The sequence below is a fragment of the Harpia harpyja genome, chromosome 19 (genome assembly GCF_026419915.1).
Source record: "Harpia harpyja isolate bHarHar1 chromosome 19, bHarHar1 primary haplotype, whole genome shotgun sequence".
NCBI lineage: Eukaryota > Metazoa > Chordata > Aves > Accipitriformes > Accipitridae > Harpia > Harpia harpyja.
Genome location: NC_068958.1, coordinates 15,937,376 through 15,953,997, shown reverse-complemented (window position 1 = coordinate 15,953,997; position 16,622 = coordinate 15,937,376). Strand labels below are relative to the sequence as shown.

At 59.3% G+C, this 16,622-nt stretch overlaps 1 protein-coding gene across 1 annotated transcript; it reads left to right on the top strand.

Annotated features, from left to right (window-relative positions):
* The first annotated feature begins 5,962 nt into the window (after positions 1-5,962).
* LOC128154215 (sperm-associated antigen 4 protein-like) lies at positions 5,963-9,928 on the top strand. The gene is made up of 8 exons (XM_052814480.1): positions 5,963-5,986; positions 6,188-6,228; positions 6,484-6,580; positions 7,293-7,386; positions 7,944-8,056; positions 8,712-8,879; positions 9,240-9,329; positions 9,812-9,928. The coding sequence occupies exons 1-8, from the start codon at positions 5,963-5,965 to the stop codon at positions 9,926-9,928; spliced, it is 744 nt and encodes a 247-aa protein (XP_052670440.1).
* Positions 9,929-16,622: the final 6,694 nt, after the last annotated feature.

The window sequence follows — 16,622 nt, the reverse complement described above, 5'->3', positions numbered from 1 at the left end:
TCTGTTTCCCCTCGGTCTGCGGTTATACAAAGACCGACAAAGTGGTTAAAGATTATAAATTCAGCGAGGGTCACATTTTACTATGCGACTCTAGCATTGTTTTATATTGACACGAATCAGGTGAACACATTTCACAAAGTATAAACCTGATAATTAGAATAGGTACAGCTGACATATTTTCCAGGATGTTCCTTCTTCAAGGATAGCCAACTCCTCATGAGAAGTTCTCTAACTCATGGCTTCTAACAACCTCAGGGACGGTCACCCTGATCCTAGACATTGTGCACCTATTTGGTTTTCTTAGTGTGTGCGACATCTAACTTCACTAAATTCTTCATCAATTTTTAACCCTCTACTTGCGTAGATAACATTGGGACAGCTCTTCGGGGCTCCCCGGGCCGGGGGTTGGCAGCTCCTCCCTCACTTTCCCAACAGCGGGGCCGGAGGAGCAGACGGAACAGTTTGGCCTAGCACCTTCCCGGCATCCGGGCTGTTGGTTTGTCGGTGAACCCGTCGTTTCTGTAAAACGGGTGTGGGGAGCCTGTCTGACTGGCCTGTCGGAAAGCCCATTCCTCAGCCCATGAACGTCCCCGTTCTAGATCTCGCCACTCTCTGTCGGGGGTCCTTTTGTGTCACATTGATAAGTGTCGACGGGGAATTTTCGAGCGTTTTGCCCCGTGTTATTCTGACCTCCCCGTGGCATTTGGACGACCCTGACCTGTCGCTCCTTTTGATGGACCACCGTCTCTGGGGCTCCCAGAAAGGCTGTCCAGTTCTGCAGCCCTTGAGGTGTTCCCGTCGTGGGCTCCACCCAGGTTAGGGTTGGGTTGCATAAGGTTAGGCTCTTTGGTCCCCCAGGCGCTGCAACACTTTGGTTTTCCCTCCCGCTGTTGCTACTGGGGACATCGTGTCCGGGGGTGTGGCGCCTTCTCCATTACGGACATCCCGGGCAGCCAGTCTCGCTGTCCACTCGGAAAGCTCGTCCAAAGGATTGCAGGGATGGGGAGGGTTAGCAGCCCACGTTCCTGGCGGCTGTCTAACAGCATGTAGTATTGGGAGGGCGTCAGGGTAGCGGGAGCATTCCCTGGGTGTTGTCGGAGGATCCCAAGGGGTTCCTGAGAGGTGGGGCTGGTGGGTGGGCGTGCCAGGGTGCTATTGTGATGCCTTGAATGAAGGCTGGAGCTGAAAGACTCCATTGTATTTTGTAGCGCTTTTAATTTGTGCTTGCTTGAGCAACTTTGAAGCTTTTGGTATGTAAGAAAACCTTGAGGTTTGTTAACAGTATGCACAAATAGATGAGAAGCCTTAAGTTCTGCTGAGCTTTGTGATTAAAACCTGCCAGGGCCAGCTAACTAGGAAGAAGAGATGAACCACCCCTGAGATGACCCGCACTGCGCGTGCCTTAAGAGAGAGTTCAATTAGCGGACACCAAGAAAATGACCACCAGAGGGTTTCAAAGACCCCAAAAGACCACCGACCCATTTAATAGCGCATGCCCCAAAGGGCGGACACTATGTAAATAATTTCTGGGAAATTACATGAATAGGTACAACAGTTTGGGGAAATGTAATGAATATGTATATATTAGAACAATATAAGCTTTGCTTGCTGTGGGTAACGGTATGCACGCAAGGAGGAGCTATGCCCCGTGCATCCAGCGCTGCAATAAAGAATGCCTGCTTTCTAAGACTCCAAAACTGAGCCTTAGAGAGTTTCTTCGACCGGCTTTTTCGGTAGCAATTGTAGTTGTCACGTGAGGTTAGTAGGGTTGCTGGGTCATCCCAGAGAAGCCACTGGGGTCTCTAGGTCAGCCCAGAGGAGCTGTTGTGCATCTTGTTGAGGAGAAGGGGGCACGGTGGCCCTGGGCAGTTGCCCACAGGCCACCGTGGGAGGCGGAGTCCCCCCGTGCCAATGTGGAGCCTGAGGGGCCCAGCCCCAGGCGGGATGCTGCCATCGCTGCCCGATCCCACAGGAACCCCCTTCCAGAGCTGGACAAGGGAAGCCCGTTCCTACCCAGAGGATCACACCCAAATACCGCCCAACTGCCCGAGTGCGAGAGCCGCCCAGCCTGCCGCAAGGCCCCCAGGCGCCCTTTGCTGCCAGGGCCCTCCTGCCATCAATGGCACTGGCAGCTCTGCTGCCTGGACGGCCCACTGCACGGGGGCGGCCCAGGGGTCCGGGCAGGCCTGGGCTGCCCATGGGGAAACGGGCACCTCGTGCTCCCCTGCAAAAGCGGGTGGCATGGCTGGGTAAGCTGCAGCCCCGCACCGCCCCAGCGCAGCTTGGGCCTGCACCGGCGTGGGACTCCCACCGGCCAGTGAGGGGGGACATGGCGGGGCTGTGCTCCATGCGCCCTGTGTCCCCGTGCTGCCATGCTGGGACCCTGGTACAGGCCGCGCTGCCCAGTGGTCCCAGCGCAGCCCGTGGCCCTGCGCAGGGACCCTCCTGGGCCCTCGTGAGACAAGGAAGGAGCCCACTCCTATTTCAAACGAGGGAAGTCAAGCCAGAATCAGCAAGGGCGAGAAACAAAACGGTCCTTGTTAACCAAGACGTACCGCTGGGCCCCTGACAGCACATCTGGGCTATTGGGTTTTTCTCCTTGGCGCACGAAACGGTTGCAAGGGGAGAAACGCCGCCGGAAGCATGGGGCGAGAGCAAAGTCCCCTTTCCAGCGCCCTTTCTGGTTACCCGAGGATGCCCGGGAGAGCTGGAACCCTCCCCGGCAGGCCAGGCCAGGCCAGGCAGCCAGACCCGGCAGGGGAGCGTGGCAGGGTTCGGGGGGGCCCACAGGCATGGGCTCCCACCGCCCGGGAGGGCCGCAGCCGTCTTGCCCCAGGGGAGACCACGGGGTCTCCCTGCCCTGCTCAGCCCTGGGGAGCCCCATTGTGACGTCAGAGCCACTGCCACTGTGAGGTCAGAGCTGGCCGCCCACACAGCCCTGTGGCGGGCCAGGAAGGATCCCACAGCTGCCGTGTGGCTGTTGCCCTGGGCAGGCGCACTCCTGCTGGGGGGCAGCGTGGGGCTGCTGCCACCGGCGCTGGTTTTGCCCGGACAGGCCGCACTGCTGGGGCTGAGGAGGAGGAAGAGCTGAGCGGGGAGCCTGCCTTTGCCCAGGGATGGCGAGGAGAAAGGCCCCCCAGAGAAGACGCCAAGGGGCCTCCGAAGGCTCCTTGGGGAATGAGGCCGACCAACAGCCGGCAGGAGAGGCAGCGGGGCCGAGCCGCTGCCAGACGAGTAGGTACGAAGTGGGCTGCTCCTGCCCGGGGCTTCAGGTTAGGGTGGTAGCACGGACGTGGCCTAGCACGGTCAGTGGGGAAGCATGGGGAAGCCGACAGAGGTTTTCTGAAGAGCCCCGTGGCTTGCAAAGCCCCCCTTCTGTGGGGATGGGTCTGGGCTGAAAGCCCGGCTCGCTCTCCCGGCCAAAAGCCAGGGTGCGGCAGGGGCTTTTGGGGAGGCGGTAGCCTCGTGCTGCAGGGGTCGGAGCCCAGCCCTGCTAGCAGCACAGGGAGATTTTGCTGCGCGGGGGGGCCAAGCCCCTGGGACCTGAGACTGGCCCCCTCGGGACGCTGAGGCACAGTCCTGCCTGGCTGAGGGGGGCAGCTGTGCAGAGAGGAGAGGGGCTGGGAGACCGGCAGTGCCCAGGGAAGAAGTGGGGGGCCGCGGTGGGGGACAGCAGCCTGTGCCCCCTCCCCGAACGGCCACTGAGAGGTGCCTGCCAAGGGGCGGGTTAGTGCCAGGGCCCAGGGAGCAGGGAGGGACGGGGTGGGAATCGGGCTGTGCTGCCGGGTCGGCTTCCCAAGGCGGGGGACTGCCGCTGCCAGCTTGCTTCCTCTTCTCCCGCTGCAGGCCTGTAAAGCAAAGGATGGGGAAAGGAGAGGAGGGGACCCCTAGAAGCAGCCCAGCTGTGCTGCCCTCTCTCGCTGCTGCTGGGACGGCCCGTCCTCTGGCAAGGGCCTCCGCTCAGGCTACTCCTGAGCCCACCTCGGCTCCCGTGGCGTGGGGACGGTGGGCAACCGGCATTTGTCTTTTTCCTCCCACAGTAACCTCTGCATAGAGATGGAGGTGCTGACCCTGCCTTCGATGCCAGCTGCCGGCTCAGCCATTCAAGGGCCTGCCAAGTGGCGCGACAAGGCCACAGAAATTGCAAGTAAGCTCAGCACTGCTGCTTGCCGCGAAGTCCTCTGGGGTGAACTTGGAGAGCTGCAGTGTGCCAGAGCTCTGGCCAGATGTCACAAGTGGCAGGAGAAGTGCAGGCTGCCCTGCTGCTCTTTGCCCCAGGGAGGGAGTGGGTAGGACTCGGTGCCCGCCTCCCCACAGGGAGCTGCAACACGTGTGGCTGGGCATCCTAGTGAAGAGACCTCAAGAGACAGGCCTAACTTTTGTCTGGTTTCTTTGCCCAGGGACGGCCTTCAGCCTTGCTTGCCAGCCGGCAGGTGCCCTTGTCTCCCTGTGGAGACACATGCTGAGCACACGCGTCTTCGCCGTGTACGTACTACATGTTTCTGCTGTGGACGGGGGGAGAAAGGGGATGTCTGAGGGTCAGTGCAAGCCAAGGGGAGGGTCAGTGCAAGGCAAGGGGAGGGCAGAGGGTGTTGCCCAGCCAGCAGCTGGGGCTCCCACTCGGGCGCTGCTCGTGCTGTGGCCAAGAGCAAAGCCCCTCGGCAGTCTCACTCCCACGCATTTGCTGGAGCCCCAAACTTTGGCTGCGGTAGGACAAACTGCCACGTAGCCGGACGCTCGGGTGCGGAGCCAAGCCTCTGCAGGGAAGGGTTTTCCCCAGCTCCAGCAAGAGACCGTGTGGGTCGGGGAGGGCTCTGGGAGGAAAGCCAGACAAGGCTCCTGTGCTTCCCCGCTGTGCGGCAAAACAGCCCTGAGAGAGATCGGTGTGATCGCAAGTGAGAACAGGCGTGCTTTCTCAGCCAAAGAGAGAGCGGGGTCCACACCAGAAAGACTGCTGAGAAGCTGAAAAGCAGGTCTTCATTTGCTCGACCTCTTTACCTCCCGGGATCATTTGCATTCCCTTTCGGAAGGTGCTCCTGGAGCCCGCCCTTTGGGGAAGATCTGCCGGCAGCGTTGAACGGTGTGGACAGAAATCGTGTTCCTCCTGGGCGCTGCTCTGTCAGCTCTCCTGTCAGCAGCAGGCTTCCAGAACGGTGGCTTTTTGGCCTGAAAAGGGAAATCTACCTGTGCAGGGGCTCGCCCGAGACTTGGGTCATTGACAGCCACAGGACTCCCTCTTTTCCAGGCAAAAGATGGCCCTACAGAAGAGGTTCTTGAAAGTTGTCATCTTGTTGCTCCCAGTGGCTCTTGGTGAGTTCCCATGGGCAAACACCCGAGAGCGACAGCCTGGCTGTGCTGGATGCCAGCTTTCAGCTGGCCAGCTTTCCTTTTGGGCCAGTATGGGCGGAAACTCCCGTGGCCCAAGTGCTTCGTGAGTATGTCCTTGACTGGGACCGGCTTTCGGACTACCAGGAAGACTGGCAGTCTCCCAGCCGTGCTGCTGCTCTGGCCGCTGGTCCGAATGGCTTGCTTAGTCTGCAAGTCTGCGAGAGAAGGGTGTAGGTTTCCAAGCCCGAACTGGGGATTCCCAGAGGGGAGGGGCCATGCAGGGGGGCCGATGGAGAGGTACCTCTCCTAGCCCATGCAGCCTGGTCTTGGTGCTCGCTGAAGCAGTGAGGGGAGATGGGGAATAGCTCTGGGGCACCGAGCACACCTGAAGATCACGCCTGCGCAGTGCCCTCAAGCCTGGGCTGATGACCCCCAGTCAGAGGCGCGTCCTCTCTCTGCACCCCACGTTCCCCACCTCCTCAGCTAACCTGCTGCCCCACCCCCCAAGGCAACAGGGAGGAGACAAGGGGACTGCAGGGTTCGCTGGCAACCCTAGTCAGATAACCGTCTCTTGGTGATGTGAATTGCAGCTGGCGTTTACTGCAGGACCTCACTGCCACTGTGGACCTGGACCATGCGGGCCAAGGGACTGATGGAGGTCGGTGACTCTTGTGGGACGGGCACCTCCTGCAAGGGAGCGTTGCTGACAGTGGCTGGATAAATCACGGGCTCTTCTGCTTCCATGCAGGGTGACCCAAAGAAGCAGCAGCTTGTGCCGTGTCTTCCTAGGGAAGCCTCTCCTGGGAAGCCCCGGCAGCTCTGGTAGTGGATGCTCTAACGGAGCGTTTTTCCCTTTCAGGAGCTGACGTGTGAGTCTGCAGCAGAATGGAAGATGCAGCGGTAAGAGATGTTGCCTGAGCTGGAACTGGCTCTGTGCAGAAGCGTCAGCCGACCTCGTGCTAGCTGCACTCATTTTCCTAACAGCCAGGGCTCCCGTGCTTCCCCCCTGCCTTTGCCTTTTGCTCAACCTGGTGCAGAAGGGAAGCACTCGCAAAGCAGGGAAAGCACCTGTGTCTCTCCTCCTTGCTGAGCTCAGACACCCCCCCAGAGGGGATGGGCTGCTCTCTGACAAGATCTGCTTTCTTGTTCCTGCAGGCACTTGTGCGCTTTGTTGGCGGAGCAAAACCAGAAGATGCAGCTTCTTCTGGAGGAGGTGGCTCAACTGAGGGCGGAGATCAGCAGTGCCAAGAAGGTGAGCCTGCGTTTTGGGGAAGGAGGCTTGGCTGGGCAGAACCCCCCGAGAAGGTACTCCGTGGGGTTGTTGGTGGGGTCGGACTGCTGACTGCAGCAACCCAGCCTTTACCCCAGGGGCTTTGCTGGGTGAGCTTCTGCACTGCACAGGCCCTTCTCCAGCCCCAGTCTAACCGGGCCGCTTCAGGCAGCGGAGAACTCCCGACAGCCTTCCCTTGGCACACCATTGCCTCTGGCTGCTCTGGCCGGGCCCCTTCAGGCAGCGGAGAACTCCCGACAGCCTTCCCTTGGCACACCATTGCCTCTGGCTGCTCTGGCCGGGCCCCTTCAGGCAGCGGAGAACTCCCGACAGCCTTCCCTTGGCACACCATTGCCTCTGGCTGCTCTGGCCGGGCCCCTGAGGCAGTGGTGAGACCCAGGCACGCTCACGGGGCCAGCCATCGCTTGCAGGGCCTGAGCCCGGCTCCCGGCTGACCTGGAGAGCGTGGAGGGTGGGGACGAGGGTGTGGGGACCCTCGTCAACCCACCTCGGGGCCACGGCCACAGATACTGTTCCTCAGTCCTCGCGGCTCATGTCAGCAGCAGAGAGTCTTGCATCTCCGTGGACAAGGCTTGCCTTGCATTTCTGACGCTGACCCTTTGCCTCCGCGGGCGCTAGTAGCCACGCTGAACTGCCCGCTGATGCGGTCCTTTTCTGTGTTCCTTTATGGCAGCGTTCCCAGGAAGGTCAGGAAGTGAACCAGGCAGCGTCCAAGACGGCTTTGGAAGTCTATGTCGAGATGTCTGACTGGGCCCTGAAAAGCTCTGGTATGGACACAAGCAGCCCAGTCTCCTTGCCCTGCGCTTGTCTGTAGCGCTCCCCAGAGGAGCCTGTGCTCCAGGCGCTGCTCTCCAAAGTGGGGGAGCTTCAACGCTTCACGGGGTCCAAGAGCAAAGCTGTGGCAGAGTGGGTCTCTCAGACTCCCTCCCAGTCCTGCCCTCGGCCTCCGCACGCGTGCCTCTGGTGCTGCCCTGGCACGCGTTCCTGTGCTGATGGAGGGGCTCTCTTCCTCTCCCCTGCATTTGAAAAGGGAATGGCTGGGCCGTCCTTTGCTGCCCACGCAGCAAGCCCTCAGCTTTGGTCTGCTGTCATTCACACGGGCACCTGCTGTCTCCCAGACCCCTCAGACCTTCTCCTCGTGGCACTGTGAGAGAAGAAGTCACCAGGCACGTGGATGCCGTCGTTCCCCTGCGCAGCTGGGCACCCCCACCAGCGTGGTGACTGACAGACGTGGAGCTGGCCGGCGGCGGCACAAATAGTGTCTGAGCACCAAGTCCTCCTCGTCTGTGGCCTCTTGCAGTCACCTGCTCTCCCTTCCTTACAGGTGCCACCATCGACATGCAGAGAACTTCTGAGACCTACAACTGCAAAGAGAATTGGGGCTGCAGGGTTTTATGGTTCTTTCGCCCTGCCAACCCTCCTGATACTATCTTGCAGGTATCGTAGCAGAAATCATCAGTGCTGGTTTCCTTCCTTTTCCCTTCCTTCCTCCCTTCCTCCCTTCCTTCCTTCCTTCCTTCCTTCCTGTGAAGTTGGGGACCAACCTCAGGGGCTTTCCCCTCAGTCCAGTGGTACTGCTCAAGCTCAGCGTGTTGATCAGGTTCCTGAAACCAAAGCTCAAACACAGGGCTGGGCTTGCTAGAAAGAAATCAGTGGTTCCCCTCAGGAGGGGAACAGAGCTGAACTGAGCTGAACTGCTGCATCTCACCCATAGTCCTCTGCCACAGCTGAGTGAAAGAGCTTCTCCCTGGTGACCCCGTTTCCACACTCATCCCTAACAGCGCCTTTTCAGGGGTGGGAGGCGGGAGGTGGGGGGTGCCCTGCAGAGCCACTGGGCAGAGACGTGTTTCTGCTTGGCCCTGACTAGGATGGTTTCCTAAGCGGTATTCTCCTCTGCGCCATAATACTGAGAGCCCCCTTTGTCAGGCAGGGAAGAAGGCCTCCTGCCTTTGTCCATTTCCTCACAGGCGCCTCACTTTCGAGCTGAAATAGACCCCACAGACGCACCGGTGCCTAAGCTTCAAGCTACGTGGGCAGCTGTGTTGGCCCCAACACTCTCTCACCCTTCATCGCTCTCGCGTTCTGGTTGCAGCCGGATCTTTCCCCAGGAGACTGCTGGCCTTTACAAGGGCCTCAGGGCCAGGTGGTCATCAGGTTGCCAGCACGAGTCCACCTGACCGCCGTCACGATGCAGCACATCTACAAAGAGGTCTCTCCATCTGGGACCGTCACCAGCGCGCCCAGAGACGTCGCTGTCTTTGTAAGTCTCTGCTGGGCGCTTCTGGTGGGGATCTGGCCCCGGGGAAAAGCCATGACCGGGTCTTGCTTGCTTGTGTGCATCCGCGGAGCTTTGTGTCCTGCTCTCTCCTGAGCACTGCAGTGCCCCAGCGGGATACTTCAAAGGCTCTAGAGGTTTCATCCCTCTTAAGACTTGTTCTGGCCAAGCACCTGGGGGTTCTTGACCAAAACTCAAGGCAGAGACTGAGCTGCGCCCTAACCAGTGCTAGACTACTGCTAGAGCCGCAGGAGAGGCTGGGCAGATAACAGGGCCGATCCAGCGCGTACGTTCCCTCTTTGTCGGGATGAGTCTGAGCTGCTCTCCTTGTGCTTTGCCCCCGAGGGAGTGGATGCGGACGGAGAAGAGGAAACTCTCCTTGGGACGTTCACGTACAACGTGGAAAAAGAGGCCACTCAGACCTTCCCTCTGAAGGTAGGGTCCAGGCACGGGGACAAGAGCAAAACAGGTTTGCCTGCAAGTCCATGGCAGGAAGAGAGTGAATGCTTTCTCCCTGGGCAGAGGGGCCCGGACCACCGCTGAGAGAGACCCGGCGGGGTTGGGAGGGCTGAGTAGCACGCGGTGGTGGCAGCAAAAGGATAGCAAGGGCTGCCCCCTGCATAGGAGCACCTCCCCGGCCTCTCTGTCAGCACAGAGCAAGCAGCAGAGGGAAGGGGCAGAGGGAAGGGAGACGCAGCCCCAGCCGGGCCGGCATGCAGAGGATGCCAGCCAGGTGCCTTCCCCCTCCCCGTCTCCCCAGCCTGCCCAGCAGCCCCGGTGCCAGCAGCGAGCCTCACATTTCCACAGCCGCTTCCAAGAGCTTCCTCCTGAGCAGGAGCAGGGCTGGCAGGGGGAGATACGTTGGTTGCATTGTCGCTCTTAACGTCCCCGTTTCCTTTTCCCTCTTTTCTTCGCAGGACGCGCCGCTTCCCAGAGCCTTTTCATATATCAAACTTCTTGTGAAGAGCAACTGGGGAAACCCAGCGTACACCTGCATTTATCGAGTGCAGGTTCACGGGAAGATGGCAAACTAGAAAGCCTCAGCCGCAACCCAAGAAGAAAAAGCAAGACAGACGTAAAAAAGCGAAGAAAAACGGGGGCGGGGGGGAAATAAAACAAAAGAAGAAGATGTGGCAATTGAGATCGGCGTAGAAGACCTGTCTCCAAAGTGGGGTGCGCAAGAAGGTCCATTGGGGGGCGGGCGGGAGTGTGTGGAAAAGGTCAGAACGTGATTGTTTCCTAAAACAGAGGGCGATATTAAGCATTCCTAAGACTTAACCTAGCGAGGAGGCTCCGCAAGGAGCACCAGCCTCGGGCAGGCAGAAGGACCCGGCTTCTGTTACGAGCAGGGAGACTGCCACCCGCCCCCAGAGCCGGCTCTGCAGGAGCTCTCCCAGGAGCCCGCCCACCCTCGTCCGGGCTTCTCGGCCAATGGCGCCCGCCAGGCGGTGACAGGCAGGGCCCCCCGCCAGCCACTGCAGAGCCCTTCTCTGGCCCCGCCCCGCCCCGCCCCGGCCCCGCTGGCGTTGCAACTGGGCAGCCTGCAGGCGCGGGTTGCGGGCCGAGCCCCGAGCCTCGAGCCTTGGTGTCGTCCCCAAAGGGGGTGTCGGTACGCGGTGTGCAATGAGCCAGTCTCACGCACAGAGACGAGATATTGTTGATTACAAAGCTGTGCAAGTTTGGGTGCTAGGTGGTAGCTCCACAAAGCTAGCACGCCTGGGGATTCTCCAGAGTTCCTTTTATATACATCCTTATCAGTTGGTAGGTTTCCTCAGACTGCCCTCTAATGCCCATCGGTTAGTAAGTTGCATATGGTTACACAATCTTTACTCTTACCACGCGTGCTCTGTGAGTAAGGGTCTCCGCCTGGGCCGGGGTCTCCTGCCCAGTGGGTGTCATTTTCAGCATTACAATGAGGGTAGTTTGCTTAAGGACCCAGTTTAGCTGACTATCCAAAACGAAGTATGTGATAAATGATTTAGTCCCAAACCGGATTTTAATTAAAGTTTACAATTTATTAAATGAATAAAGGCAAGCAAACAGCGCTGGGCGCGCCGGGAGCCTCTGCTCTACCAAGACGCGTGCTGTGAAAAACAACACAGCTTCTTTTACAGTCTAGCATTAGTTACATATTCATAATAGGCGTGTTCTCCCTAAAAAACTTTCCACCTCCTGGCTGCGCAGGTGCAGTAGTTCTTTTTGTATCTTTTCAAACTCTCCCCAGCAACCAGGGGGTCCTCCAGGCAATGCATCTCCGACCAGGCTCCCCCACTGCTCAGGCACAACAGCAGACATCTTGTGTAACAGCCGACACCCTGCACAATACCAGCTGTGGCTACCAAAACCCAAACAAGTTCAACAGCAAGACATAGCAGACACTTCCCTTTTAACAAATGCATATAACAAATTGCTTATACACAGTTATCTCAATACACCCCATACTCACACATACCAAGGGTCACCCCATTCACAACATCGTTCAACACCATGACAAATGCCTCAGTTCTCCCTTAAGATCTCTTGCTTAACACTGTGTAGTTAATCAGCTCAAAACCAGTTTTGAGCTAGCAAAAAAAGAACTATATACATGCTATCTGTTTCCCCTCGGTCTGCGGTTATACAAAGACCGACAAAGTGGTTAAAGATTATAAATTCAGCGAGGGTCACATTTTACTATGCGACTTAGCATTGTTTTATATTGACACGAATCAGGTGAACACATTTCACAAAGTATAAACCTGATAATTAGAATAGGTACAGCTGACATATTTTCCAGGATGTTCCTTCTTCAAGGATAGCCAACTCCTCATGAGAAGTTCTCTAACTCATGGCTTCTAACAACCTCAGGGACGGTCACCCTGATCCTAGACATTGTGCACCTATTTGGTTTTCTTAGTGTGTGCGACATCTAACTTCACTAAATTCTTCATCAATTTTTAACCCTCTACTTGCGTAGATAACATTGGGACAGCTCTTCGGGGCTCCCCGGGCTGGGGGTTGGCAGCTCCTCCCTCACTTTCCCGACAGCGGGGCCGGAGGAGCAGACGGAACAGTTTGGCCTAGCACCTTCCCGGCATCCGGGCTGTTGGTTTGTCGGTGAACCCGTCGTTTCTGTAAAACGGGTGTGGGGAGCCTGTCTGACTGGCCTGTCGGAAAGCCCATTCCTCAGCCCATGAACGTCCCCATTCTAGATCTCGCCACTCTCTGTCGGGGGTCCTTTTGTGTCACATTGATAAGTGTCGACGGGGAATTTTCGAGCGTTTTGCCCCATGTTATTCTGACCTCCCCGTGGCATTTGGACGACCCTGACCTGTCGCTCCTTTTGACGGACCACCGTCTCTGGGGCTCCCAGAAAGGCTGTCCAGTTCTGCAGCCCTTGAGGTGTTCCCGTCGTGGGCTCCACCCAGGTTAGGGTTGGGTTGCATAAGGTTAGGCTCTTTGGTCCCCCAGGCGCTGCAACACTTTGGTTTTCCCTCCCGCTGTTGCTATTGGGGACATCGTGTCCGGGGGTGTGGCGCCTTCTCCATTATGGACATCCCAGGCAGCCAGTCTCGCTGTCCACTCGGAAAGCTCGTCCAAAGGATTGCAGGGATGGGGAGGGTTAGCAGCCCACGTTCCTGGCGGCTGTCTAACAGCATGTAGTATTGGGAGGGCGTCAGGGTAGCGGGAGCATTCCCTGGGTGTTGTCGGAGGATCCCAAGGGGTTCCTGAGAGGTGGGGCTGGTGGGTGGGCGTGCCAGGGTGCTATTGTGATGCCTTGAATGAAGGCTGGAGCTGAAAGACTCCATTGTATTTTGTAGCGCTTTTAATTTGTGCTTGCTTGAGCGACTTTGAAGCTTTTGGTATGTAAGAAAACCTTGAGGTTTGTTAACAGTATGCACAAATAGATGAGAAGCCTTAAGTTCTGCTGAGCTTTGTGATTAAAACCTGCCAGGGCCAGCTAACTAGGAAGAAGAGATGAACCACCCCTGAGATGACCCGCACTGCGCGTGCCTTAAGAGAGAGTTCAATTAGCGGACACCAAGAAAATGACCACCAGAGGGTTTCAAAGACCCCAAAAGACCACCGACCCATTTAATAGCGCATGCCCCAAAGGGCGGACACTATGTAAATAATTTCTGGGAAATTACATGAATAGGTACAACAGTTTGGGGAAATGTAATGAATATGTATATATTAGAACAATATAAGCTTTGCTTGCTGTGGGTAACGGTATGCACGCAAGGAGGAGCTATGCCCCGTGCATCCATCGCTGCAATAAAGAATGCCTGCTTTCTAAGACTCCAAAACTGAGCCTTAGAGAGTTTCTTCGACCGGCTTTTTCGGTAGCAATTGTAGTTGTCACGTGAGGTTAGTAGGGTTGCTGGGTCATCCCAGAGAAGCCACTGGGGTCTCTAGGTCAGCCCAGAGGAGCTGTTGTGCATCTTGTTGAGGAGAAGGGGGCACGGTGGCCCTGGGCAGTTGCCCACAGGCCACCGTGGGAGGCGGAGTCCCCCCGTGCCAATGTGGAGCCTGAGGGGCCCAGCCCCAGGCGGGATGCTGCCATCGCTGCCCGATCCCACAGGAACCCCCTTCCAGAGCTGGACAAGGGAAGCCCGTTCCTACCCAGAGGATCACACCCAAATACCGCCCAACTGCCCGAGTGCGAGAGCCGCCCAGCCTGCCGCAAGGCCCCCAGGCGCCCTTTGCTGCCAGGGCCCTCCTGCCATCAATGGCACTGGCAGCTCTGCTGCCTGGACGGCCCACTGCACGGGGGCGGCCCAGGGGTCCGGGCAGGCCTGGGCTGCCCATGGGGAAACGGGCACCTCGTGCTCCCCTGCAAAAGCGGGTGGCATGGCTGGGTAAGCTGCAGCCCCGCACCGCCCCAGCGCAGCTTGGGCCTGCACCGGCGTGGGACTCCCACCGGCCAGTGAGGGGGGACATGGCGGGGCTGTGCTCCATGCGCCCTGTGTCCCCGTGCTGCCATGCTGGGACCCTGGTACAGGCCGCGCTGCCCAGTGGTCCCAGCGCAGCCCGTGGCCCTGCGCAGGGACCCTCCTGGGCCCTCGTGAGACAAGGAAGGAGCCCACTCCTATTTCAAACGAGGGAAGTCAAGCCAGAATCAGCAAGGGCGAGAAACAAAACGGTCCTTGTTAACCAAGACGTACCGCTGGGCCCCTGACAGCACATCTGGGCTATTGGGTTTTTCTCCTTGGCGCACGAAACGGTTGCAAGGGGAGAAACGCCGCCGGAAGCATGGGGCGAGAGCAAAGTCCCCTTTCCAGCGCCCTTTCTGGTTACCCGAGGATGCCCGGGAGAGCTGGAACCCTCCCCGGCAGGCCAGGCCAGGCCAGGCAGCCAGACCCGGCAGGGGAGCGTGGCAGGGTTCGGGGGGGCCCACAGGCATGGGCTCCCACCGCCCGGGAGGGCCGCAGCCGTCTTGCCCCAGGGGAGACCACGGGGTCTCCCTGCCCTGCTCAGCCCTGGGGAGCCCCATTGTGACGTCAGAGCCACTGCCACTGTGAGGTCAGAGCTGGCCGCCCACACAGCCCTGTGGCGGGCCAGGAAGGATCCCACAGCTGCCGTGTGGCTGTTGCCCTGGGCAGGCGCACTCCTGCTGGGGGGCAGCGTGGGGCTGCTGCCACCGGCGCTGGTTTTGCCCGGACAGGCCGCACTGCTGGGGCTGAGGAGGAGGAAGAGCTGAGCGGGGAGCCTGCCTTTGCCCAGGGATGGCGAGGAGAAAGGCCCCCCAGAGAAGACGCCAAGGGGCCTCCGAAGGCTCCTTGGGGAATGAGGCCGACCAACAGCCGGCAGGAGAGGCAGCGGGGCCGAGCCGCTGCCAGACGAGTAGGTACGAAGTGGGCTGCTCCTGCCCGGGGCTTCAGGTTAGGGTGGTAGCACGGACGTGGCCTAGCACGGTCAGTGGGGAAGCATGGGGAAGCCGACAGAGGTTTTCTGAAGAGCCCCGTGGCTTGCAAAGCCCCCCTTCTGTGGGGATGGGTCTGGGCTGAAAGCCCGGCTCGCTCTCCCGGCCAAAAGCCAGGGTGCGGCAGGGGCTTTTGGGGAGGCGGTAGCCTCGTGCTGCAGGGGTCGGAGCGCAGCCCTGCTAGCAGCACAGGGAGATTTTGCTGCGCGGGGGGGCCAAGCCCCTGGGACCTGAGACTGGCCCCCTCGGGACGCTGAGGCACAGTCCTGCCTGGCTGAGGGGGGCAGCTGTGCAGAGAGGAGAGGGGCTGGGAGACCGGCAGTGCCCAGGGAAGAAGTGGGGGGCCGCGGTGGGGGACAGCAGCCTGTGCCCCCTCCCCGAACGGCCACTGAGAGGTGCCTGCCAAGGGGCGGGTTAGTGCCAGGGCCCAGGGAGCAGGGAGGGACGGGGTGGGAATCGGGCTGTGCTGCCGGGTCGGCTTCCCAAGGCGGGGGACTGCCGCTGCCAGCTTGCTTCCTCTTCTCCCGCTGCAGGCCTGTAAAGCAAAGGATGGGGAAAGGAGAGGAGGGGACCCCTAGAAGCAGCCCAGCTGTGCTGCCCTCTCTCGCTGCTGCTGGGACGGCCCGTCCTCTGGCAAGGGCCTCCGCTCAGGCTACTCCTGAGCCCACCTCGGCTCCCGTGGCGTGGGGACGGTGGGCAACCGGCATTTGTCTTTTTCCTCCCACAGTAACCTCTGCATAGAGATGGAGGTGCTGACCCTGCCTTCGATGCCAGCTGCCGGCTCAGCCATTCAAGGGCCTGCCAAGTGGCGCGACAAGGCCACAGAAATTGCAAGTAAGCTCAGCACTGCTGCTTGCCGCGAAGTCCTCTGGGGTGAACTTGGAGAGCTGCAGTGTGCCAGAGCTCTGGCCAGATGTCACAAGTGGCAGGAGAAGTGCAGGCTGCCCTGCTGCTCTTTGCCCCAGGGAGGGAGTGGGTAGGACTCGGTGCCCGCCTCCCCACAGGGAGCTGCAACACGTGTGGCTGGGCATCCTAGTGAAGAGACCTCAAGAGACAGGCCTAACTTTTGTCTGGTTTCTTTGCCCAGGGACGGCCTTCAGCCTTGCTTGCCAGCCGGCAGGTGCCCTTGTCTCCCTGTGGAGACACGTGCTGAGCACACGCGTCTTCGCCGTGTACGTACTACATGTTTCTGCTGTGGACGGGGGGAGAAAGGGGATGTCTGAGGGTCAGTGCAAGCCAAGGGGAGGGTCAGTGCAAGGCAAGGGGAGGGCAGAGGGTGTTGCCCAGCCAGCAGCTGGGGCTCCCACTCGGGCGCTGCTCGTGCTGTGGCCAAGAGCAAAGCCCCTCGGCAGTCTCACTCCCACGCATTTGCTGGAGCCCCAAACTTTGGCTGCGGTAGGACAAACTGCCACGTAGCCGGACGCTCGGGTGCGGAGCCAAGCCTCTGCAGGGAAGGGTTTTCCCCAGCTCCAGCAAGAGACCGTGTGGGTCGGGGAGGGCTCTGGGAGGAAAGCCAGACAAGGCTCCTGTGCTTCCCCGCTGTGCGGCAAAACAGCCCTGAGAGAGATCGGTGTGATCGCAAGTGAGAACAGGCGTGCTTTCTCAGCCAAAGAGAGAGCGGGGTCCACACCAGAAAGACTGCTGAGAAGCTGAAAAGCAGGTCTTCATTTGCTCGACCTCTTTACCTCCCGGGATCATTTGCATTCCCTTTCGGAAGGTGCTCCTGGAGCCCGCCCTTTGGGGAAGATCTGCCGGCAGTGTTGAACGGTGTGGACAGAAATCGTGTTCCTCCTGGGCGCTGCTCTGTCAGCTCTCCTGTCAGC

What these genes read in the sequence shown, in the direction of transcription:
- LOC128154215 (XM_052814480.1), top strand. Translation starts at nt 5,963, where the DNA reads ATGCGGGCCAAGGGACTGATGGAG. An exon ending in GGGCCAAGGGACTGATGGAG is followed by an intron (nt 5,987 to 6,187) that starts GTCGGTGACTCT and finishes TTTCCCTTTCAG; the next exon opens with GAGCTGACGTGTGAGTCTGC. An exon ending in AGATCAGCAGTGCCAAGAAG is followed by an intron (nt 6,581 to 7,292) that starts GTGAGCCTGCGT and finishes CCTTTATGGCAG; the next exon opens with CGTTCCCAGGAAGGTCAGGA.